The sequence below is a fragment of the Podarcis melisellensis genome, assembly GCF_964234715.1.
Source record: "Podarcis melisellensis genome assembly, chromosome: 2".
Classification (NCBI taxonomy): domain Eukaryota; kingdom Metazoa; phylum Chordata; class Lepidosauria; order Squamata; family Lacertidae; genus Podarcis; species Podarcis melisellensis.
This window is the reverse complement of record NC_138529.1, coordinates 72940836-72965272: the sequence shown is the minus strand read 5'-3', so window position 1 is coordinate 72965272 and position 24437 is coordinate 72940836. Positions and strand designations below refer to the sequence as shown.

The following is a 24437-nucleotide window of genomic DNA, read 5'->3' as shown; positions in this document are numbered from 1 at the left end:
GGAGGAGGCGGCGGCGGCGGCAGTTGCAGCAGCGGCGGAGGCTACTCATTGTGTCCGCCATTTTGCGGCTCCAGGGGGCCCTGCGAGGAGAGAGGGGAGGAGGGGAGCGCGCCGCGCGGAATTGTGGGGCAGCGGAGGGAAGCAAGGCGGAAGGAGGCGACCCTTAAAGGCGCAGGTGCGCCGGCGGCAAAGGGGGAGAGCAGTGGCTCATGGGATACAAGCACTCTCTCTCAGAGGCGGCTTGAGGGGGGGAGGGGGAGCGGCAGCGGTGCATTGTGGGAGCCGGCGTTCCAGCCGCGTTAGATGTGAAGAGGCGGGCTCGTTCGTGCGCGGCCTCTTTCCAATCGCTCAGTTCCAATCGCGTGATAGAACGGTCGAGCGGGAAGGTTCTCCTCTGTGGGCAGCCAGCCAATCCCTGTTGAGTGTAGAGCCCCGCCCCCGCTCACCTTGCGGTGATGCCTTCAGGTATAGCCAAGTCTCGCGAGTCCCTCCTTAACCCGGGAAACGGGGAGCTGCGGGAGACGAGGACCAGCTCGGGCTGTTAATTTCAGCAGGTTTTCGTCATGCACCTCATTGTACACCGCTGAGAGGCTATGGTACTAAGCGGCATACAAATTAGAAAAATAAAAATAAGCGAGGAAGGGGGGCTGCCCCATGAGTTGCAGTGTCGGTGGAAGAATCAGGTTCTGGCAGTGCCCTCCCCCCGCCACCGTGCACACTTTAATCTGGGCCTTGCCAGTAATTGCCTTGCTTGTAACTGGGATCGGGCGGTAGAAGATTCTCAACACACAGCCGCCAGGCAGGGCGGGAGACGCTTTGCAAAAGAAAATAACCCCAGGCGTGCTACGCTGCGTGTGGCACTCTTGGCAGTATGAAGGGTGACCTGTCTAGGATCAGACTAGAAATGTGAAAATCCGGGAAATGGGAGAGGCGGTTTCCCCATGTTTCTGAGCCCTCCCCCCCCCCGCCTTCACAATTCTAGATCAGACAAGTGTCTCCAAAACCATAGTTCGTTTTTGGTGTGCGTTTGGAGGCTCACATCCTGTTATAAAGTCATATCCTGATGCCAGTGTGCCTCTAGCAGAATCACACAGAAGGCCTGTTTTGGGAGGCTGCTCAGATTATAATTAGGAAGGGTTCTCACTCAGTGGCAAAACTTATGCTGTTTCCCAGCTTAAAGTCCCTGTAGAATGGTGAAGGTCTTCTGTCGGAAAGCCTAAAGAGCAAGCGCAATTTAGTTTAAGCGAGGGGTCAGCAATATTTTTCAGCTGTGGGCCAGTCCACCGTCCCACAGACCATGTGGTGGGCCGGACTATATTTTGAAAAAATTAATGAACGAATTCCTATGCCCCACAAATAACCAGAGATGCATTTTAAATAAAAGCACACATTCTACTCACGTAAAAACACCAGGCAAGCCCCACAAATAACCCAGATATGCATTTTAAATAAAAGGACGCATTTTACTCATGTAAAAACACGCTGCTTCCCAGACCATACGTGGGCCGAATTGATAAGGCGATTGGGCATCCAGCCCACGGGCCTTAGGTTCCTAACCCCTGGTTTAAGCCATGGGTCACCAACCCATTTCGGACCAAGCGGCACATTTTGCTAGAGTGCTGTGAGTGCCAGTCACTGAGCTACAGCCCTTCCTCAAAGATCAAAGGTAATGGATATCTTGGAATTCTTGGCTATTTCTTTATAAAGTGAGGGGTGGTGAGGGGTGTGGCTTGGGAGTGTGTGTTGCCTGGAAAGGGTCTCAAGGGCTAGATCAGAAAGGCCCCTGGGCCTGAGTGTTCCCTGTTTCTGGCAAATGCAATGCTGAGCTGGATGTAGCCCTGGTCTGACTTCCTGTAAGGCAGCTTCCTTTGTTTCTGCTAACATTCCTCCTGCTGTATATCCCACACTTGACACGTTTAATGCATGATGTTCTCTGCCCAGTATGTCCCTCTGAGATAAAGCAAGCTGCAATCCAGGTGATTGAATACAAAATGAGTAGTGCTGTGGAAGGGATGGAAGTGGAGTCATAATGGAGACTGAGTCTTGCAGCTACTGATGGAGCGATTGTTCTTGTTGGTTTCTTAGGGTGTGCTTTCATAGGATGACACTGGCTGATCAGTTGCAACTTTGAACATGAGAGATTTTGCCTTTGTGCAGAGCACTGAACTAGATTGACTTCCAAGTCTTTGTACATTTCTGCAATTTTCAATGCTACTTCATATGTCATTTTTGAAATAAAGATGCATTTCCCAAGTATGTGCCCTCTGCTCATTTGAATGGTCACATTAGTGTCTTCGTGTGTGCCCTTCCACGATACGTTTGGAAGGTGGCAAGACGAGAATGAGCCTTTTTTGCAGTTGTTCCCCACTTGTGGTGCTTTCATTTTTTAAGGTGCCAGGCAAAAACATTTCTCCTAGGCCTTTGGCTAATTAAATATTCTACAGCCTTTTAAACTGGGTGAAGGAGATTGCTTTTGTTTGTTTGTTATTCTGGTATGTGTTTTTGTGTTTTTATATTGCAATCTGCCCTGTGATCCTTGGATGAAGGGTGGTAGAGAAATTAATATAATAATAAAAAATGATAGTGTATTTTTGTCTTGAGTGTATGCATCATTGCTCACTCTAATACAGAACTCAGTGTGTTGAGTGCCACTGGAAATGGCACCAAAATGCGGGACGCTAAGAAACAAGAAGGTACCGGCATGCTTGGAGGAACCCTGGGTTTGCCAAAGTAAAAAAAAAAAAGATAAGAAAGAACCTGGGAATGCATTGCATTCCTCCCATTGACTGGCTGAACAGGACCACTTCTGTTAATACATGCGGATAAATTACAACACTTCACTGCACACTTCTCTGTGAGCTGTGACCATTTGGTCCTGTTTACATCATGGCTGCTTACTTAGGCTGATTGACTGCTGTCAGTTGGGATTGTTAGTTGCTAGCATGCATATTCTGATAGCGCCATCCTGCTTGGATATATTTTTGGGTAACGCATTCTTCTTCTTTGGACAGAAGTGAGTCAGTCTTTGTTAGTCACACCAAGGCTTGTGTAGGGATGATTGGCAAGAAAAGAAAAAGTCCCCATGTATAATTAAATGAACAGACGATACTGTGTCAATGAGGGAATAATTTTCTTAATCAAAATGCTTTCCAAAGACCCAATAGTCACATTTAAGAAAGTGAATGAGAAAATTATTTCTTTGTTAGCAAGTAAAATAAAGTGCTTCACCCCAAACTGAATTAAAAATAGTGACAGTTCCATCTGATAGGTTCTTCTCTTCCCTGTCCTTGTTGTGTGACTCTGTGTTCTATCTCTGTAGGCACTTTTATCCCAGCCTCACTCAGAATACAGAAAGCTTCTCCATGCTTGAAACAAGAGTATGGTGAGATGGGGGTGGCTGGCAGGGTTGAGCTCTCCTCACCCATACAGTATATGAAAAATTGACTTTTTTCTTACCCCTTAGATATGACTGACACAAAAATGTAAATTTGGGGCTGCTCCCATATTATCTTGCTTTCCTCTCAGTTCCTTGCTGAGGGATGTTTTCTGTTTACAGTATTTCAGGTGCTTTGTTTTTAATCTTCTTCCTGGTTAACTGAAGTAAAATTGATGATGAATTCTTGAAGGTGATTTCCACTAATCTGTCAAAACCAAACCAAAAATGAAGCCTAGGGGCACTGTAGCAAATGCATATTTTTGTTAATCTTTAAGGTGCCTCGGGATGACTCGGTTGATTTTGTAGAAGCAGGCTTCATAGCATGTTGAGACGCATGTGAAAAGCACAGTTTGCCTTGTGCAAGTTTAATCTTTTCATAATGAAATGTTGGCAAAGCCTTTCTCACAGATTGTACTTTGGCAGACCGATCCTCTATACATCTACTCAAAAGCAAGTTCCATTGAGTTAACCAAGACTTATTCCCAGCTGCATAGATGCAGGTTGCAACCTAAATAATCTTAATGAGAAGTCTTATATTTTGTTTTGCTGCACAAATGGTAACTCAAGGTAAATCCTCTGAAAGCACAATAAGGTGGTGTTACGGCCACTAATTTGATCAGCTCTTTTCTCTAGGAAGAGAGAGTTCAACAAGATGGACATATAAGGGAAGTAAAAGCGTCCATGCCAGAATGATGGTTTTCTGCCTCCCCACTTTCAGGTACTCTGAAGACTGGAGAAGAGACCCTCTTAAGAATATTAGGGGGGTGGGCAGGAGAAGGACTAGACCATGGGTAGGCAAACTAAGACCTGGGGGCCAGATCCGGCCCAATCACCTTCTAAATCTGGCCCGCGGACTGTCCAGGAATCAGCATGTTTTTACATGAGTAGACTGTGTCCTATTATTTAAAACACATTTCTGGGTTATTTGTGGGGCCTGGCTGGTGTTTTTACATGAGTACAATGTGTGGCTTTTATTGAAATGCATCTCTGGGTTATTTGTGGGCCGTAGGAATTCGTTCATTTCCCCCCCCAAAAAATATAGTCCCGCCCCCCACAAGGTCTGAGGGACAGAAGATCGGCCCCCTGCTGAAAAAGTTTGCTGACCCCTGGACTAGACAGTGTGAAAAATGAACATAGTATTTTAGCTGCAGTTCATTCATTTTCAGCTTTGTATTCTTGTTATAAAAAAGTACACCTAGGCATTCCGTTGTTGCGCCCATAACCTAGGTTTATATCTCAGTTCATATCTCAGTTTCTAACACTGGCTCTAACTTCATACAGCAGCGTTTCCCATCTGGCCACGTGGGAAATGATGACCCAGAATATTGTCTTTGTCACCCCAAATTCTAACATGCCACTTTTCATTCCCCATAACCTCAGGAACATTGCCACGGTACGCAGTGCTGGCATGGCATTTCCTGTGTTTCCCTCGTAATAGCAGAAATGACATCCATGAAAATCTTTCCATAAAAGAAAAAACAAAACAGAAATAAGATATTTCTGGATGTGAGAAGTTTACCGAACACTTTTTCAGTTTCCTTGGGCTCTGTGTTTATATGCTTGGGGGAGGTAACTTTCTGGAAAATGGACATGAGCCCAGGAATTTGAGTCAGAAGAGGTGAAGGATCTCAGGCGAAGGAGCAGGCCGAGATCTGAATTCTGTGCAAGCAGGCAAGTTGGGTAGGAGTGTAGAGGGGTAAAAAATGGGCTTTGGGATTGTCAAGACTGGGATAGCTGAGAAGTGGCTTGCAGAGAAGAGTGGATCACTCTCCTTGGGCTTGGGGGAGTGACAGTCTTGGAGCAATGTCAGCAGCTCCTGGAATCTCAGGTTGCAGCTTTGGTACAGAAGGTTGCATATCGTTTACATCCTTTGCCGGTCCTGCTGCCCTGCGAGTGAACCTGTAATTAAGTCCGCCCAGCTATGCTGATTACATTACCTCACATTAATTCTGCAGACTCCCTTGCTTTTCATCACCAGGTGGCAGTTTTCAGGGGCCTGTAATTTTTCAGAGGTTTATATTTGGGGTCCATTGTAACATCTTACATTGTAGTATGTACATGGTTGTAAACCTACACCTAAAAAAAGGTAATGTGATCAATATGTGTACTATGGCATTAGCACAGCTTCAAGTGGCAACCAATACAAAAAAGCAGCCATCATAGATGGGGCATTCACCTCAGCTAAACTCCTCAGGGAAGCCAGATCATGTGCTGAGGCAAGAGTTTCTGAGAGAGATGTTGTCTGATCAGATACCCTGTCAATGCACCCTCAGCTTTGCCTTGAAAAGGTACAAATAGCCAATTGTATGAAGATCACCATTTAGGAGTCTAAAGCAGTCTCCGAATGGGCCCCAAACTACTAACGTGTAGTACAGGGTGGGGAACCTCTGATTCTCCAGATGTTGGTGAACCACATTTGCACGGCCTAATGGTTGGCCATGCTGCCTGGGGATGATCATAGTTGGGAGAGCCAACAACCAACTGGAGGGCTACCGGTTTGCCTACCCTGATTTAAGGCTATTGCCCTTGAGTCATAGGACAGGTTCCTTATTTGTATGTGACTTGTCCCTTGGGGCTCAGAACTTAGCATGCTTAAATGCATTTTGCACCAAAATGGCAATAGCTGAGGGCCAAACGTAATTCTGGGGCAGCCTTTCCCAGCCTGCTGCCTTCCAGCATCATCCTTGGCCACTGGGCATGCTGGGTGGGGATGATGGGAATTCTTGTCCAAAACACCTGGAGGGTACCAGGTTGAGAGAAGTTATTCTAGGACATCTCATGATAAAGACAATTCTCCAACCAGCACTGGTGGCCCAGAAACTGATTTTGGAGATACTGTTGACTAATCCGTGTTCATTATTGAATGTTGTGTTTCTTTCTGGTGATTTAATGGGTATTATATAGATATAATTCCAGGTACAGTGAATCATTTCAGTTAATATATGCTTGTATGTCGATTTGTAATTAACTTGAACACCTCTTTACACCTCCTCCAGTGGATTTAATAAGGAAGTAGGAACTATCTCCAGTCTTATATAGTGGAGCTCAAGCCATAGTCAGAAGCAACATTCAGAAGAACATATCAAAATGATTTATTCAAATTAATATGCAGATTAGGACCATTATTCATTAATGGCAGCTTATGAAGTTTTCATTTAAAGGAGATTAATCTAAGCCCTTCACAATCCCCAAGCAATCCTGTCACGGAAGAAGCAATTCTCAGCAGATCTCTGCCAAGATTAATGAGGGCTTCTGGACTACGTTCCAAATAGAGGCTTCAAAGTTGGAAATGAAGGAACGGGAAAACAAGGAAACTTTGTTTGCAGTCTGGCCTGGCTGGAGCTGTTGCCAAAAAGTCAAACCTTTCTCCAAGGCAACTTAAATTCAGTTTTGCCATGGCTCCTTTTCTTGCTCATGAGGGAATAGCAGTAGCAGACGCAAGCAAAGGGGCGGTGGCTGTGAAAGTGCCATTCACTTCCCCGCGGGAAAATGTCAGTGGGGCTGTGAGCTGCGCTCGTTTTCGGTCTGCTAGCAAATGAGGGTTTTCCATATTTATAGCCTGGTTTTCCTTTTGCAGAGCAAAGCAGCTGACTAAATACCACAAATGTACACTCTGATAACAATAGATTTAAACAGCTAATACAGCACACACATCCAGAGTTTGGAGCAAAATTATCACAAGGCTAAGCTGATGCACTGGGACTTCCATGACATTTGCCCCTTGTTACTTTTGTCTCACCTGTTCGTCCTTTCCCTTCCCTTCTTCTGTGGTCTTTTCCACTGTTGCAAGTTGGTTTGCAAAAACTCCTCAGGGCAGAGTCCAGTTGTTTTCAGCTAACTTTTATTTGGAGTAGACCTGTTGCAATTAATGGCCATGGCTCATTTAGGTCTCTTGATTTCACTGAGCTGCTCTGAGTAAAGAATGGTTGAATACAGGCACGTGCCTCTCTGCTAACACTACTTAGTAAAAGGTCTTGTGGGTTGCTTTTTGGAAATGGAGCAGGCCGGTTCCTTCAGCACCTTGAGAGGTTTGCATCTTGTCTTCTGCTTGTTCTGGAAGAGATGCTCCCTGTTGGAAATTCAAGCCCTTCTCATGAGAAGCTGGCAGCAGTCCAGGCACCCAGCTTGATTCCCTTTTGACCTCCCTGGCTGCATTCCCCAGCAGACACAGGCAAGGTCTCGATCGGTGATTCTTCTCAAACATGAGAAGAATACACCCCTCTTTTCTGCCTCCCCCAGGCAGGGGAAAGAGATAGACAGAAACGTATTTACATGCTTTTATTTCTGTCTTTGCAGCGTTACAGAAAACATGACTGCACTCTCCATACTCCAGCAGTGTTGAGACTAAAACTTCCTGTACTTCCTGTACAGCTCATATTACACTGTGAGGTAATTCCGGTGCTGCGCACTGTGAAATGACTTCCCCTCTGTTCCCACAGCAGTCCCAACATTCCCATCATGTTTACACTTCAAGCTAGGACTTTGCAGCTGCATTGCTTCATTATCGGAACCTCTTTCCTCCCCCAGCAGATTGATAAAGCTCCCTGGTCTTCTGTGTCACTTGCTCTGTGTCACCCAAAGCAGTGCCTTCAGGATGCTGCTGGAATACTCATCATCCCTCTGGGCTGGTGGAAACTGATTGAGTCCAGCTATGTATATCTGGAGGCTATCACATTTGCTAGCCTTGAGTCTAAAAGGTATAAAAGGTCTAAACCAGAGATGGGGATCGGCAGGATCCTTCCTTCCCCCATCCACTGTGGAAGAACACCCACTTCTCAGTCACATGACAACGGGTGACAGCTTGAAAAGGGGCTTGCCTTTGAGGTCCCTTTGGAAATGGACTTCAGAGTGAGGTCTCGCTGCCTATCAGCTGGTGGATGCTAAGACACATTGCCTTTGAAGTCCCTTTGCAAAAGAGTTTGTGTTCAAATTGCTTTCAGGCGGACTTCAAAGACCATGCATTTCAATTCCAAGTGGCTGGTGGGAGCCAAGAAACGGAACCATACAGGGCTTTATAGCTCTAAACCTATAAAACCTTGTATGACCTCGTGTGGCAGTTTCCCATACCTTGGGAACGCACGGCTAGTTGGTGCACTTGGCAGCACTGGCTGAACACACACCTCCCAACTCGTGCAAGAAATTGAATTTCTAAACAGTCTTCAAGGGCAGTGCACGTGAAGCACGTTGTACTTGTCCGCCCTGGAGGTTACAAAGGGACACGTGACATAGACAAGATCCTCTGTATCTAGGAGAGGGCTCAGTTGACATATCAGATGGAATCTCTTGTTGCCAAACCGGCAACCTGAGATTCCAGGAGGTATACCAGGTCAGGAAGCACGGCCACACGCAAGCCCAGTCAGTAAACGGTATCCCCCCCTTCCTATCTGAAGCATTTTTGCCTCCTCAGAGCACTGAGAATCCCACACCAAAATAGTAATTGCCTTGTCTCAATTTAGTCACCATCCATTCAACCCAGACCTCCAGACGTTGGTTTTCAGAACTGTCACTGGTGCTTCTAGATTGCCTGATGACAGAATTGGGTGTCATCAGTCTATGGATGATATCTCAGTGCTTTTGTCCTGTACACAAGGTACCTGAAGTGCAGGTTGGAGGCTGCTATTTTTAAAAATTGGATGCACCTACGAATTTCTTTTTTGGGTTGGGGCAGAATCTAGTTTTTGGAATTTACTGCCAGACAGCGTTGGGTGAGGGAAATCTGGAGTGCTTTTCTTACCTTTGGAGGCTTCTGTTGCTTAGCAGCTAGCAAGGCCTGTCTTTTTGCCACCTGTTCAACCTCTTCATTTACAGATGGATACTACAAAAGCAACACAAAACTATTGTTCCCTCCTGACAAGGAAACTACAACTCAGGCAAGAGGAGGAGGTGAAGCATGGTTCATCTGCTTCTGAAAGGCACCCTTTAGTGTAGGGCATGTGTAGGCAAACTAAGGCCCGGGGGCCAGATGTGGCCCAATTGCTTTCTAAATCTGGCCTGCGGATGGTCCGGGAATCAGCGTGGTTTTACATGAGTAGAATGTGTCCCTTTATTTAAAATGCATCTCTGGGTTATTTGTGGGGCCTGCCTGGTGTTTTCACATGAGTAGAATGTGTGCTTTTATTTAAAATGCATCTCTGGGTTATTTGTGGGGCATAGGAATTCATTCATTTCTCCCCCAAAAATATAGTCTGGCCCCCCACAAGGTCTGAGGCACAGTGGACCGGCCCCCTGCTGAAAAGGTTTGCTGACCCCTGGTGTAGGGGCAAGCAACCTGCCACCCTCCTGATGTTGGACTCCCAATGGAAGCAGATTTTGGGCATTGCAACTGCACCACACTGGGCCCTGAGCATTGGGGGCGCTTCAGGGCATTGCAACTATGATGAGTAGAACGAGAGGCGGAGAGAGAGGGACATGAAATTTTGGCCTAGCACAGGGGCCCACTGAAATTTGAAAGACCAAAGTCTGCCCATGCTCCCAGTCCCATCAGCCTCGGCTGGCATGGCCAATGCGCAAGAACGGTGGGAGTTGTAGTCCATTAATATTTGGAGGGCCACAGTTTCCTCACCCCTGCTTCACTGTAGGAAGACTCCATTGTTCTATCACCATGTGTGACTCTTGGCTTCTGGACCCTGCTGAGTTACCTCCTGCCCCAGCATTATGTTACTGTAGAGTAGCTGTGGTTACAGACCAAAACTGGGTGGGGACATTGAAGCTCCTTGTTTTTTTCCTCATTCTCCAATGACTGAGCTCCCTGGCTAGCTCGATCCTTTCCATTCCTTAGCTAGTCACTGCAGCTTCTTACTTTGCAACCCTAACATCACAGAGAAATGGCTTTGTAGCCTTCCAGTCTACCCCACTCTGCTTTTGGTGTGGGAGAAGGCAGTTTGGTATGCTGTCCTTTTCTAAATATACCGTTCTGCTTAACTTGCCTCATCTAGTTTGTCTAGTTACCTAATGGAAGGCAAATGACTTTCAAGCAAGCCCTGCTCCATAAATTATTAACTTCCTCACTTGATCCATCAAATTGGGTAGGCGAGAAGACCTCTGGACTTTCCCAGGGGGTAGTGAGTAGGCATTCCAGTTGTGGAGGCTGAGGCAAGAGTACATGCAGAGCTTCTGTGAGATGGGTAAGTTAGGAGTGGAGAGAAACCCACCACCTGTCCTCCGTCTCTTTCTCGCCCCCTGATTTCATAGTGCGGCTCAAAATATTAATTTTCCCTGTCCCTTGTTGCAGGAAAACTGCAGCTGGTTAACAACTTGGGTCATGGCCTCTCTCTTTAAGGGTTGGCCTGTTGTTGACAGAGCTTTCTGGCGCTCCACTGCTTGCTTCACTCGTGAGGCATCTTCCCCCGACATGGCCCTCCAGGAGCATGGGCTTCATTTATTCCGCAGCGCTGTTGCCAGAGTCCTGCCGGGGCCTATGCTGAAAAGGGCCCTGGTTTTGGAGCCAGGCGAATGCCCAAGGCTTGTGTTGCACGGTCGGCCTTTTGAACTGAGGAGGAACTTGTATCTGGTCGGCTTTGGGAAGGCTGTTCTGGGCATGGCAGCTGCAGCAGAGGACATCCTTGGAGACTACCTCGTCCGGGGAGTAATTAGTGTTCCTCAAGGCATCCAAGAAGCTCTGCAGAACACAGGAAGGAGGTATTGGTTTGTTAAGGGCATTTCTAGTTCACGTTTTGTTTAAAATAATAAAACTCCTAGAACGGGGTGCGAGGAAGCAGGGCCATGTTGGAGGGTGATTTAAATACACAACCAGGCCTGGGGGAGCAGCCTCAAGGTCCCCTTACTGACTGGACATGACTTCTTCCTCACTCTTAGTTGTGTATTGAACAATCTGGTCTTCACTTTTCTGTCAGAAGTATCTGCCATCTAAACCCAGGCCCAGAGGCTTTTTTAAACAGTAGACAGTAGAGGAATGTCCCTGTTACAAACAACAGTCCATGCTACCATTTTGGTTGTGCGCTCTAGATCCTTTAGAGAGAAATTTTCCAGACTTTTTTCTTACTGTGGACTAACCACTTTAAACTCCTGCCTAGTTTTGTTGTTAAAGGTTTTTTTTTGGGGGGTGGGGGGGTTACAGTTTTGCTACTTAGGGCTTCCTAGAGTACTGTATTCCCTAGGGAAACTTGGTGATCTGTGATAGATCCAAGACAGCAGCAACATTTAGCTGAAATGCTGTGGAATCATTTACCCCTGCAGAATGGATTGTTATGCCTGAATAGCTTCACAACCCCATTAATGCAAGCACTTTGAGCTGCACAACAGAAGTCCCCCCTTTCCCTATGTGCCCCCTAAATCTAGAGAGTTGGAGAACCCCCAGGGTGTATTTAGCGGGTGCTCAAAAGGAGAGGGAGAGGAATTTTGATTGAGTGATTAAAAGTGCTTGCGCTAGCAGACCTGTTTAGGAGGATACTGCCCTCTGTTGCTTTTTTGTCGCATGTGCATGCACATCTTAGGTCTGGCAGTGATGATGTTTGTCCTGCTTTTGATCACCCTGGTTGGCTGTTCAGCTGGAATCAGGCTGTAATTTCATTCATTAGGACCTCCTAGCTCTTGAGGGTATGACACTGTCAGGCCTCAGAGCCGAGCAACTGTCAGCCTACTGGGCAATGGATGTATTAAAATGATGGCATCTCACAGTCATTCAGAAGGAACTGCCCTGTAGCTCTTCGTTTGCAGGGGTTGTCAATGGTAGGCCGAGCATGTGCCAGAAGATAACCTGTTCATCTTTTGTTAACCTCTACAGGGCAATGCTGCTGAAGCCCCAGAGCCGCATCCAAGTTATGGAAGGAGCTAAGCACAACCTTCCTGACAGAGCAGCTCTGAAGGCAGCCAACGCTATCCGGGATTTGGCCGAGGGCCTGACAGCTAGGGACCTTCTCCTGGTGCTGATCTCAGGTAATGCCTTGGGATTCCAGGACAGGGACTCGGGTTTTACAGAGAGAGCCTGTCCTCCATTAGCTTCCTTACCGTTCTTTCCCCCCTTTCTGATCTGATTTATATATATTTTCTCCTCCCACTTGTGAAGGGAAGAAGCCACTGCACAAGCTTACCTAACAAACTAGGTCAATTTGTCTGTGCAAAGAAAGCAGAACTGGAGCGTAAAGTGGCTCAGAGTTGTTCCCCAGTGTGACTCCCACGCTGCTGGCAGCTTCGTAGCTTGTGTGTTCGAATGTGCTCTTCTAGAAGCAGGATAATTGCATTTCCCTCTCCTCTCTCTATCTGCTTGCTTTGGAAACTGTGTTACTGTTGACCCAGGTAGTTCTGTCTGCCATCTGCCTCTGTTTCTCCATCTCAAGGAAAGCTGCATTTTGGGAATCCTGATGGTGCCTGCTGGAGTGGACGAAAGCGTAATGTGGAATGCTAACATTTAGTTTTATGTTCTCTGCATCAATAAATATTCTGCTGAAATAGATTTTGCTATGTGATCTTCATCAGTTTCTCTGTTTCAGTCTTCCTGCCTCACCTTTCTTGTTAAGCAGTTTGAGATCTGTGGGTCTCACTTGGCGATTAATCTCTGTTCTTGCACTGATGTTTCCTGGCTCTCTCAAAGCACACTCTTGCCTCTGTTTCTCACAACACTCGCATGCACTTTGAGGTGGCAAGGTACGCTTTCTCCAGGAGATGGCAGCCCTGAACCAGAAAACGCAAAAGCAATGCTCTTCTAAAGTGCTGTGGAATTGGCAGGGGGGCACTGAGCCTACATAGAGCGGGGTTAAAGAAACTTGTTTGGAAGCTGCTCTGAGTGAGTTGAGAAGAAAATGAAATATTCTGTATTTTTATTTGCATTTGGTGTGCTGTCACGCAACTTGCCTTTTGACAAGGAGCTTAGGTAATATCAGAACAGGAAGCCTGTAGCTTTACAATATTATATGGATTGTTGTATTGCTGCATGCTGAGTGTGGCGCAGTGGGTCAGTGGGTCTGGCTGTTAACCAGGTTGGTGGTTTGAGCCCAAACAGGGATGGCTGTGGGGAAGATTCCTGCATTTCAGGGGGTTGGAATAGATGACCCTCGGGGTCCCTTTCAACTCTGCAATTCTGTGATTCACTCACATATTGTGTTACTGCCCTGTAGATGGAAGCTGGCCTAAGAAGTTGTGCTTGGCACTTCAGTCGTATCTTGAATGACACTGGTTTCCTAGGTTGGTTTCATACAAGGTTCAGACTTGGTTTTGGCCCTGAAACTGCCTTGGTTGCCTGTAGGTTCCTCTACATTTGGGAGGGAGGCGGGGGGAGTGTGTCCATGTCGACTCCTTGATTTCCTGACAGTTTTCAATTCCATTAACTATGGCTTCCTTAGTGTCTCTGAGTTGGAAGCCAGGGGAGCTGCTTGGATGGCCAGCTTCAGGAATTGGTGCTTGGGGGATGTTTTTCAGACCCATGAAGCCTCCAATGTGAGTTTCACATGGTTTGCTTTTATCCCCCCATGCTGTTGTCCCCATGCTGATGACATGCAATTCTGCTCCCCACCCCCCCACCCCCCCGGTAGGTGTGGCAGTGGATGTGCTGGTCTTGGTAATGGACTCAATGAGAGCCAGCAAGCTGAAGCTCAATCCAGATAAGTCTGTTAGTGGACACTTCCTCTGTCTCGATGAGTAGAATTCATCCAGTTGTTTATGAGGTTACATTTCCCTTAAGGGAACAGATGTGCAGTCCTGAGTTATTTTGGGAACCAGCACTGTCATTGGAGGGACAATTGGCCTAAGTGGTGTGCAGCGTCTTCTGCTAGCTGTGACACTATGTGAGTGAGAGTAGCCTGGCTTATGCTGTGTATGCTCTGATAACCTCCAGGTTCAACTACTGCAGTGCACTGTACACAAAGCTGCCTTTGAAGAAGGTTCAGAAGCTACAGCTAGCGCAGAATGCAGCAGCGAAATTGGTAACTAGGAGGGCATGAGCATATTGCACCGATTCTGACTCAACTGTACTGACTGCCAGGTTGTTGTTGTTGTTTTTTCTGGGTGCAATTCAAAGAGCTAGTTTTGACCTTTAAAATCTTATATGGCTCAGAGGAACTGCTATACCTGCTTTCCTCGTATTAACTTTTTCAGAGTGTAGACCTACGCCTACTGTGTCTGCCACCGTTATGGATGCCAAATTTGTGGTAATGCAAAGCTGGTACAGAAATGGATGAGCAGGGGCAAAAGAAGGATAGAACAAGAAGCAATTTATCTGTGTATCATTCAGAATGCATTTCAGCTAAATTTGTATAGCTGTACATACTTGATACTAGTGCAGTAAGTTATTTATTTTAAGCACTGACGTCTGCTATATGCTATTACAAACTCTGGTTACAAACTTAATTTGTTCCGGAGGGCCTTCTTAAGCTGAAACCATTCTTATCCTGAGCTGTGCTTTTGCTAATGGGGCCTCCCGCTGCGGCGTGCCTGGGGAGCATGATTTCCGTTCGCATCCTGGGGCAAAGTTTGCAACCAGGAGCAGCTACTTCTGGGTTAGCAGAGCTCATAACCTGAAGCATTTGTAACCAGAAGCATTCGTAACCAGAGGTACCACTGTATTAAAGATTAGGGTAGGTAAAAATTCAGCAATATAAAAAGTAGTAAAGCACAGATAGGGACACGGGTGGTGCTGTGGGTTAAACCACAGAGCCTAGGACTTGCCGATCAGAAGGTCGGCGGTTCGAATCCCCGCGATGGGGTGAGCTCCTGTTGCTCAGTCCCTGCTCCTGCCAACCTAGCAGTTCGAAACCATGTCAAAGTGCAAGTAGATAAATAGGTACCGCTCCGGCGGGAAGGTAAATGGTGTTTCCGTGCGCTTCTCTGGTTTAGTCATGCTGGCCACATGACCCGGAAACTGTACGCCGGCTCCTTCGGCCAATAAAGCGAGATGAGCGCCGCAACCCCAGAGTCGGCCACGACTGGACCTAATGGTCAGGGGTCCCTTTACCTTTACCTTTAAAACACAGATATCCACACAACCCAAACATAAACTCCAGTATTCCCTTAACACAGAGAAAGTATGAATACACTAGGTCAGAGATTTGTGGGCCTGCAGGAGGAAGAACTTCCAGTTCTGGGAGGCACCAACTAAGAATACTGGCCTGGACGCCTGATAATATTTTAATATGTGGATGTTAGACCAGAGCAATTGTTAGGGAACTTAGTGGGGAGAATGTGGCCTCCAAAATATTTTCACTGCAGAAACATCCACTGATTCTTACCATGGAAAATACATGCATTTTATACATATGTACATACATACATTTATACATACAAATACATACAAATGTTCCCATGACCATCCCTCAGTGTTTCCATAATCAACTCAACAGGGAGCTAAATTCTTCATTATCCACTGTGGGTCCCTGGCAGCTGGGTCCCTCCATTTCACAGTGTACAAGCAATCTGCCATGCTTGGGAGAGAGGATTCTACCATTCAAAAATGGATCTACCTGAATGAAAGTGTTGTATGAAGGGAATCGCCTTGCCCTTTGGCTACCTTTTTATTGGCAAGAGTTCTAGACCCTCAAAGCCTACTGTAGCCAGCTCTGTGTTTTTGGAAGCTGGTTCAAAAACTCCCATTTAAGAGAACACTCCCTTCTCCGGCTACTCTTGACTGGACTGCTGGTGACTGAAGAAATGTCATGCCTACTTAGTTGTTTCTCTGGTTTGTCATATTTGCCAGATGTTGTGTCTCAAATCTCAGAGCATTTATCATTTAATGGTAGCTTTTTGAGCTGCCTCTGGTACAAGATTGCCCTCTACTCTTTTCCCAATCCTCTTGATCATATCTCTCTGTGGTTGTCCTGTTAGTTGTGATCGCACATCCGTCACACGGGCTGCAAATACGTCTGGTGCTTGAGCTATTTTTCTTTCCTCCCTTTCCCATCCCCTTGTGTCACTTGCCACAAGCTTTTATCTGCAGTTCACTTCCTTTCTCTATTTTGCATAGCCTGGTGCTGTTTTTGAAGCACTCTTCGCTATGAACGAGGTCAATAAAACAACGAAGATTGCTCTGTGTTGTGATAGTGTTACTTTTGCTTGTTCTCTCCTGGCAAACTGCTTCCTTCTGTAAATCAGGGGTGGCAAATTCAAACAGATTACAGGGCAAAGCTCTCTACCCTTCAGCAGGTTCCCAGGAGCCCTAACCATCCACTGAAAAGTCCCCTACTCTAATGCACGGGGAGTAGCAGGTCTGCTGGTTAACTTCTAAAAATACCGTCTGCCGTCTAGCACCAGTTTCCTTCCCACTCCATCTTGCATAACAAAATCTCTTTGCAAGCACTGCCCCCAGTTGGAATTCCTTAAACCAGACTTCAGCACCCAGCAACCCTTTCCCAAGACCCACCCCCCTGCCACCTTGCCTGTCTAAATATCCCTGTTGTCACCCAACTCCTTCTCTGCAAATTTCTCTGCTGGCTATTCCGCACCCTTGCTTCTCAGCTGCAAATGCCAGCAAGCTGTCCGTTCTGCACTCGGTTCTGCTTCATGCGTGTGCACTCTCCTGTACACGTCACCCTCCCTGACATCTGAGCTGCTAATTTAAAGGGAATAGTGGAAGAGGCTGATGCAAAGCACATGTGGTAACAGGCACTTGCCCTGGCAGGAGTGTTGCTCCCTAGCCCTAGTCTTGGATGAATAATTTGTGTGGAGTGTAGTAGGGATGCCGCAGGCCACGGTGAAGACCACAAGAAGTCTAATAAAGCCCCCAGGCCTTACGTTTGACAACCTTGTCTGGGATACTTCTTCTTTTCTCAAGTCTTTCCTGAACTAGGTTTGGTCTGGCTTGAAAGAGAAGCAAGGGGCAAGAATAAGATGCAACCACACCTATGTAGAGCAGGGCTTCCTGCTATCTACTGGGACATGGAGAAAATGGTATCTGGTGCGGCTTGCTTGCTTGATAGCATTTATATCCTACCTCTCCTCCAAGAAGCTGAGGGGAACAGACATCATTCTTCCCCACTCGCATTTATCGAGTGAGGGAGTGACTAGCCCAAGTCCCCCCATTGAGCTTAATAGCTGAGCTGGCCTCCTCCATCCTCGTCTGATCACATGGAGCTGGTGGTACTGAAGAATTGCCAGCAGATGGTGGTGCTTGGCTGCCTTGGTTTGCCTCATGGGTGGCTAACTTTTGGTCTTCCAGATGTTGCTCAGGGTTGGAGTCCAACAACGTCTGGAGGGCCACCGTTTAGTTCCACCTGACTTACAGAGACAGAAATGGAAAGGCAGAGGAAATGAGCCCTGCTCGTGGCTACAACGGAGGTCAGAGATGTGGGCACTCCCGCCATCCTTTTTACCAATATGTTTGTGCAAATGTTCTCGCCGCTCATTTAGCAAACCAGTTCCCTCAAAGACGGTCAGTTCAGCTTCTTTAAAACAGCTTTGCATCTCCTCCCCCACACAAAAAACCCCCAAATCCAAAGACAAAAGTTCTCTTTTAGAATGCTTCTGCTGACTTCTTATCATCACTACATGCCTCATCATCTCTGGGACCTAGGACACCCCAAATCCTTTTGCCTTCCAGCTGTCCTCCTCAGTCTCTTCCCCCACCTCCCTCCTCCAGCCACATATTTCTGGCCCATATTTTGGCTGAGTGGCAGGAGATGGTGGCCTATGCATTGGAAGGTCCTCTACAGATTCCAGGTCAGCAGTGGGTTAAGCCATCCAAATAGGCCTCTAAGAATACGTGGAGAAGGCTCATCTTTTTTCTGGTGGTGTTACAAATGTTAGATTTCTTTCCATCACACTTTTGAATGAAGGTTCCCGTTTGTCTCACTGGAAGACTCCTCTTCGCAATGACCTTATTATCCACCACCTTTTTTGTTTTCTCTTTTTGAACCTTGACTTCTTCTCTCATTCCAGCCTCCCCCCCACCTTTGTTATACCAGTGTTGCTATATCTCCCTCCTTTCTCTTTTCCCATTCACTTTCAGCCTCTGCCTCCTTGTTCCTTATCCCTGAAAGCAGCAATTTTGTTTCTCATTCACTTTCTCATCTTTTCTTTCCTGTTTCTCCCCCGCTGTGCACTCCTGTTCCCCCCGGACAATCTTTCTGCAGATTCCTGTCAATCACCACTCACCATAGCGATCCCTCTGTCCTTCAGACTATATTGCTACCGCCATCATTTCCCAAACCCTTTCCTTTCTTACACATTACAAAACTGATTGTCTTGACGTTCATATTTAAACACCTTCCTTTGATATCAGCTGAAGGACAAAGAGCCTGTCCAGTCTTTTACAGTTTCTCCATTAGTTGCTGGAGTTACTTATGCTGTGATTTTACAGGTTAAGAACTGTACTGAGTCGTTGATGGAACAGTGATGTATGTTCGAGAAGGAGGACTAATGCATTCAGGAGTCTTTATGCGAATCTCGGCTTCAGCCACTTGGTAAAAAGCACTCCCAGTTGTCATTCCAATAAGCTATGCGTGCAGCTGAAAAAGAATTAGGAAAAAAATATGCTTCCAGTGCAAGGGAAAGGGGAAAGCTGCCTGCAAAATGTCTCCCATTTCTTTCTTTCTGATACAGGACTGCTCTGTATGTGGTCATGAGAAGGAGCCCTGCTGTGTAAAAATGTACTGACTGTGAAGTTCTCCTGCATTTTAGGAGGAGGGTCGGCACTTTTACCTGCACCCATCCCGCCAGTCACCCTGGAAGAGAAGGAAACCATTACCAGGTTACTTGCTTCAAAGGGAGCTACCATTCACGAGCTGAACACCATCCGAAAGGCCCTCTCCTTGTTGAAAGGTGGGGGGTTGGCACGGGCTGCCTATCCTGCCCAGGTGGGTATGAGATGCTGTCTGACTTTGCCCAGCAACTCTGTGAACATTTAGAAAGGAGCATCTTTTGTAACTCTGGGTCGGATGTGGGTGGCATGGATAGACTTGAAGTGCAGAAGGAGTGGGCAAGTTGTTCATTTGCTGATAATGTTGCTGTTTTGCCCTCCTTAACATCAGTGAGCATAAACTTGGCCAGCTCAGTTTCAGTGAAGCTGAAGAGAAGATGGCAGGTAGTCAGAAAGCATCTGAGGAATGGTGGGCTACTGACCTTGAAAGATGACCAACATCCATCTGCTTAGCACTCATGAGAGATCTGCTTCCTGATTGCGCTCAGGACTGTGGGGACAGTGAAGTGGTAAACCCCAAATAACACACCCAGAATGAACTATGTAATCACACACACAAATTGGAGAGGAAGTCTTTTTAAAATATGTCTGCTTTTCTTTTCTTGTTTTTCCCCCTTTCCCTTTGTGCAGGAGTGAGGCTGAGCTTGGAAAGGAAGGAGGATGGTGGGGAAATGGAAAGGCAACAGGGTATTTAAAAGCCACTAAAATAGGACAAGCTAACGTGGTGCCTTTCAGACGTTGCTGGACTCCCAACTTCCAATCAGTTGAAGTCCTCATGGCCTAAGGTCAGGGGTGATGGGAGATGTAGTCCAGCAGCAATTGGAGTGTACCATGTTATCTCCCAATCCCTAAAAAATGTGCCCCTCTAGAAATTAGTAGAAGCCCAACCTTGGTGAAACCTTTTTTTTTTTAAGCTCTGAAGCCATTACCAGAGGATTCTTCCATATTTTTTTACACTGCCTTTGCCTAACCATGAGAGCTCTGAAGTTTCTTTTTTAAATGAATGAATGCAAAAGAAGCAATAGATTAGGGTCTCTTTATTAAACAGACCACTTTAGCAGGATAATGGAATTCTGTGCTTAAAATCCCAAAGTATCCAATCAAAATCCCAATTTATACAGGAGTTGTGGATTATGCGAATTAATTAGGTATATGCCTAGTTCTTAATTCACATTTCGCACAATTTGCACATAGTTAGTTGGGGGGTAAGAGGCAGGGAGGGTAGAATACTTTTAATATTTAACAACTCCAGAAGTCTTATACATTAATATATGTTTATTTAATCATGGACTGGGAAGGGTCAGCTGTTTCTCAAAGAAAAGCGAAGGGCAGAAATCAATTCTGTCTGAGTGGTGGGAAAGAGATTGCTACTCTTGGAGTCATTTTCAAATGCAGTTGCTCACCAGTGGCACGGCTGATGTATTCAGTGCAATGTTTAAAGACATGGCTGGGTCATTCACTTCCAATTTTTGCAGAAGACATGCAGGATAAATGAATGTGAATGATTGTAGACATTGGTTTTAATAGGATGAACCCTGATCAAGAGTCTTTCTACATGCCGAGAAGCCCTTCTCCTCATCTAGCTTTCTCACTGCCTCCTTCCCCCCCCCCCCCTGCTGCTGTGATGCCTGCTTCTGCAGGACTCACTGCCACTGCTGGTACCTGCACAGCCTATGCCTTGATACCAACACTGTTAAACACTTCCTCCTACAGCAGCAACAGTGGGATTCAAAAGGCATTGCCTCTGGGTCCAGCTCCCCTGGAGAATGAAGTCCTGGGGGGCAAGCAGTCCTGCAGGAGCAGCATGCTAGCCAAGGGTGATGGTAAAGAAGAAGCTTGTCCCACTCCATAATGACTGCTGGACTGGAGCAGCAGCTCTGGCAATATCTGTCTTCCACCTGGGCCAGGAGGAGGAGAAAGAGGCTGCTGGCTGCTCCTTGGTCAGTAAGGATGCTTGATGATAACGTAGCTCCAGCCATTTGCTTCCCCTCGCCCCCCTCCCTTGGTGCAGCTGCAGTGGTAAGCGGAGAAAGGCAGCCAGCTCATGGCAGTGCCTCCAACTTCCTGGGAGGGGACAGGGCAGCCCATCTGAAACAGTGCTGTGGCCTCCAGGTTGAAAAACGCCAAATTAATCTATTACGTTCATCTGCGCACAGCTCTCAAGTATACTTTGTATTTAGGCAATGCGCACGTGCTGCAGCAGGCATCATCTCAGAAGCATTCCCTCTAAAGGGGGAAATGCCTTGTTTCAAAGATGGTGCTTGCTATTTGCGGTTTTTATAAATACGCATGAATCTATTTAAACACTGCAGCCCTAATCCTCAGCCTAAATCCTATGGAGTTCAGCAGGGTTGACTTCCTGCGTCATTTGGTTAGGATTGCAGGCTCTTTGACTTACAGCTGAATCTATAAAGTGCCTGCTTTGAAACCAGTTGCTCCCGAAGTGTTAGGGGATGGGAAGCCCCCTCTGTGGGCTATTTCACCCTTTGCAAGTCATCGCACGATCTTGTAGTCCCCGTGTGATCAGCATGCATGGAGGATCACACCCTCCTCCTCCTCCTCTTGCAGTTAAGACTCAAATTCATAGCAGACACAGTGGAATGTTAATGAGCCATTCCTGCCCTTCTTGCTTCTAGGTATTGAGCCTCATCCTCTCGGATGTCATTGGGGATCCTTTGGACATCATTGCAAGCGGCCCCACTGTTGCCAGTTCCCACAGCGCCCAGGACTGTTTTCACATATTGACCAGATACAATATGCTGGACACCTTGCCGCAGTCGGTGCAGACCGTGCTGTCTGGCTCTGCCACGGGGCATAACACTCCCAAAGACTATTCCCACGTCTTCAACGTTGTCATTGGCTCGAACAGGTTAGCTTTGGAGGAAGCCCGGTGCCAGGCAGAGGAGCTGGGTTACTTGACCCTGGTTCTGAGTGATTCAGTGTGTGGGGAGGTTGGCACAGTGGCTCGTCTCTACAGCCTGTTGATTCAGCTCATTTGCCTGAGCACCGTGAGAGGTGCCCGGACCGGCCTTTTGAAAGACAAGATGGAAGAAGTACTCTCCAGCCTGGAAGCACAGCTGGCGATCCCAGGCTTGAACTGTACGGACGCTTTGCAAGCTTTGCAAGAATCCCAAGCAGGAAGACCCGTTTGCCTTCTGGCCGGGGGAGAAACCACCGTGCAGCTTCGAGGAAGTGGGAAGGGGGGACGGAACCAAGAGCTGGCTCTGCGAGTGGCTTTGGAGCTGCACAGAGCCAAGTCCACAGAAGCCGGCAGCTTTCTGGAGAAATACGACATCGTGTTCCTGAGTGGCGGAACTGACGGGCAAGATGGGCCGACAGAGGCTGCTGGGGCCTTCAGCAGCCAGGAGCTGGTGCGTGAGGCTGAGCAGGAAGGCTTTGACGTGGAAACTTTTCTGAGCAATAATGATTCATACACATTCTTCACCCAGTTCCAAAGAGGGCGCCACCTTTTAATGACGGGCCTGACAGGCACAAATGTCATGGACGTTCATGCTGTTTTAATCAGAGCTAGAGGTGGTTAGCGATGCACCAGACATTCAGATTCTTCTTACTACAAAGGAAGAACTATGGGCAAGTCTAGGCTGCATGAAACAGGGAGCCTTGCTGCCCAGACTGTCAGTGTCAGATTCCAAAGGTTGCAATTAGACACATGGTAGATGTTTCCAAGGCAAAAGATAATCATAATCCTGGATATTAAGGTTGCATTAGCACCTGGTTTAAGACTACTAACGTAATTTTTTTTTCTCCTGATAGGTTTTTTTTAAAGTATCTTTTAATTGATTTTTTTAAAAGAGGATAAATGCTTTAATTGGATAAATGCACTCTGTGTGGAGCATCCCTTCCATTTGATCCAGAAGCTACAGTTAGTGAAGGACACTGCAGCACAGTTGCTGGCAGTAGTGAGACCTTGCCATAGGATTCTGCAGATACTCCACACTCCCAGCCCAGCCACCACGGAAGGGTCTGCTGCTGTTTCTCTTCTGTCCCCGGTGCTTGGATGGAGAGGCCAAAAAAGGGAGCATTCTGGGACTGGGGTTGGGAAAGGCTTTGGAGCTGCCCTCCCATCCCCCTGACTCGCTCCCAGAACAAGAGAAAAAAATACACCAGCTCTGTAGTACTTCCATTAGGAACACTCCCACTCCAAAAAAGACCGACTGAAAGAAGAGGGGAGCAGAAAAAGGACCACTGTATCAGATCTGTCTTCTGTTTCATGTATGTACAGTGGTACCTCGGGTTACATACGCTTCAGGTTACAGACGCTTCAGGTTACAGACTCCGCTAACCCAGAAATAGTACCTTGGGTTAAGAATTTGGCTTCAGGATGAGAACAGAAATCTTGCTCCGGCAGCTTGGTGGCAGCAGGAGGCCCCATTAGCTAAAGTGGTGCTTCAGGTTAAGAAGAGTTTCAGGTTAAGAACAGACCTCCGGAATGAATTAAGTACTTAACCCGAGGTACCACTGTACTATAGATTCCACATCTGTTTAAGTCTGCTGTAGGCTAAACATCCTACCCAGACACCACCTACTAAGTGATACCTTCTTATTAACAGGAAAACTGCCTTTCATTCTCCCTCTCTCGCAGTCACCCATGTCTAATGCACTGCCCATTATGAAATAAAAGAAATGTATTTGCCAATTAACTCACATGTTTATGAAGGTCTTCTTTCTATAAGAGGGATTACCTCTGACTTTTTGGCTTCACATTTTGCATGACAACTGAGCAACTCGTGACTATAGACACAAGCCTTTTGAAACTCTGAAGAAGAAAGCATTTCAATTTAGTGATGTTGGTATATTGTAACTTCTTAATTTCATGCATTGGCCCTGAATTTGTTGTATTCACCATCACTAAAGCAAAATCGGTGTAGTGAGGTGGGACACATTCTCCTGTGTTCCTTTATTTTGTAGTATGCTTGGCTTTGTTTTGCATTTCCAAAATAAGCATTTTTCTTAGGATTCCCTGCATGGGGGTGTCAGTAGGTTAGCCTACTGTGTTTCCCCAGCCTGGATCTGACAGTCAGAAGTTCCCACAGCCCAGCCTCTGGATCCTTGACAAGAGTTTGGAACTGAGAATCTAATTGACCAGATTCAGGGAGCATGTGTATTTTAGCTATTGATCTTGGAGCCATTACTAACATTGAAGTGGGAGAGTGTCATCACCTGTTATGGGAAGAATGGCATGATGAATAGTCCAGATGTACCAGCACAAATGTAACCTGACCCTGTGACCTTTTGCTCACCCTTTTGAGATGGCATTTTCTTCCTGGTTGATATTTCATGGCGGAGTGCACTGTGCTACATGAATGCTGCAAGCTCTCCCATGTATTGTTTCGCTCCCTGGCCAGAAAAAACAATGCAGCCTCAAGTTTGTGACCTTTTTAACAGTATAAAGTCAGAAGT

General features: G+C 46.7%; 1 protein-coding gene across 2 annotated transcripts; it reads left to right on the top strand.

Moving 5' to 3' along the window:
- The first annotated feature begins 40 nt into the window (after positions 1–40).
- On the top strand, positions 41–23677 carry GLYCTK (glycerate kinase). 2 transcript variants are annotated; one of them, XM_081900301.1, is made up of 5 exons: positions 41–596; positions 10668–11074; positions 12180–12331; positions 18998–19173; positions 21653–23677. In XM_081900301.1, the coding sequence occupies exons 1-5, from the start codon at positions 594–596 to the stop codon at positions 22556–22558; spliced, it is 1644 nt and encodes a 547-aa protein (XP_081756427.1). In that variant the 5' UTR covers positions 41–593; the 3' UTR covers positions 22559–23677. The 2 variants fall into 2 exon arrangements, with proteins under 2 accessions (XP_081756427.1, XP_081756428.1); XM_081900302.1 differs by lacking the exon at positions 41–596 and adding an exon at positions 10315–10560.
- Positions 23678–24437: the final 760 nt, after the last annotated feature.

Coding starts and splice junctions, on each gene's coding strand:
- GLYCTK (XM_081900301.1), top strand. Junction 12,332..18,997: donor TCTCCTGGTGCTGATCTCAG/GTAATGCCTTGG, acceptor CCTGCATTTTAG/GAGGAGGGTCGGCACTTTTA. Junction 19,174..21,652: donor GGGCTGCCTATCCTGCCCAG/GTGGGTATGAGA, acceptor TCTTGCTTCTAG/GTATTGAGCCTCATCCTCTC.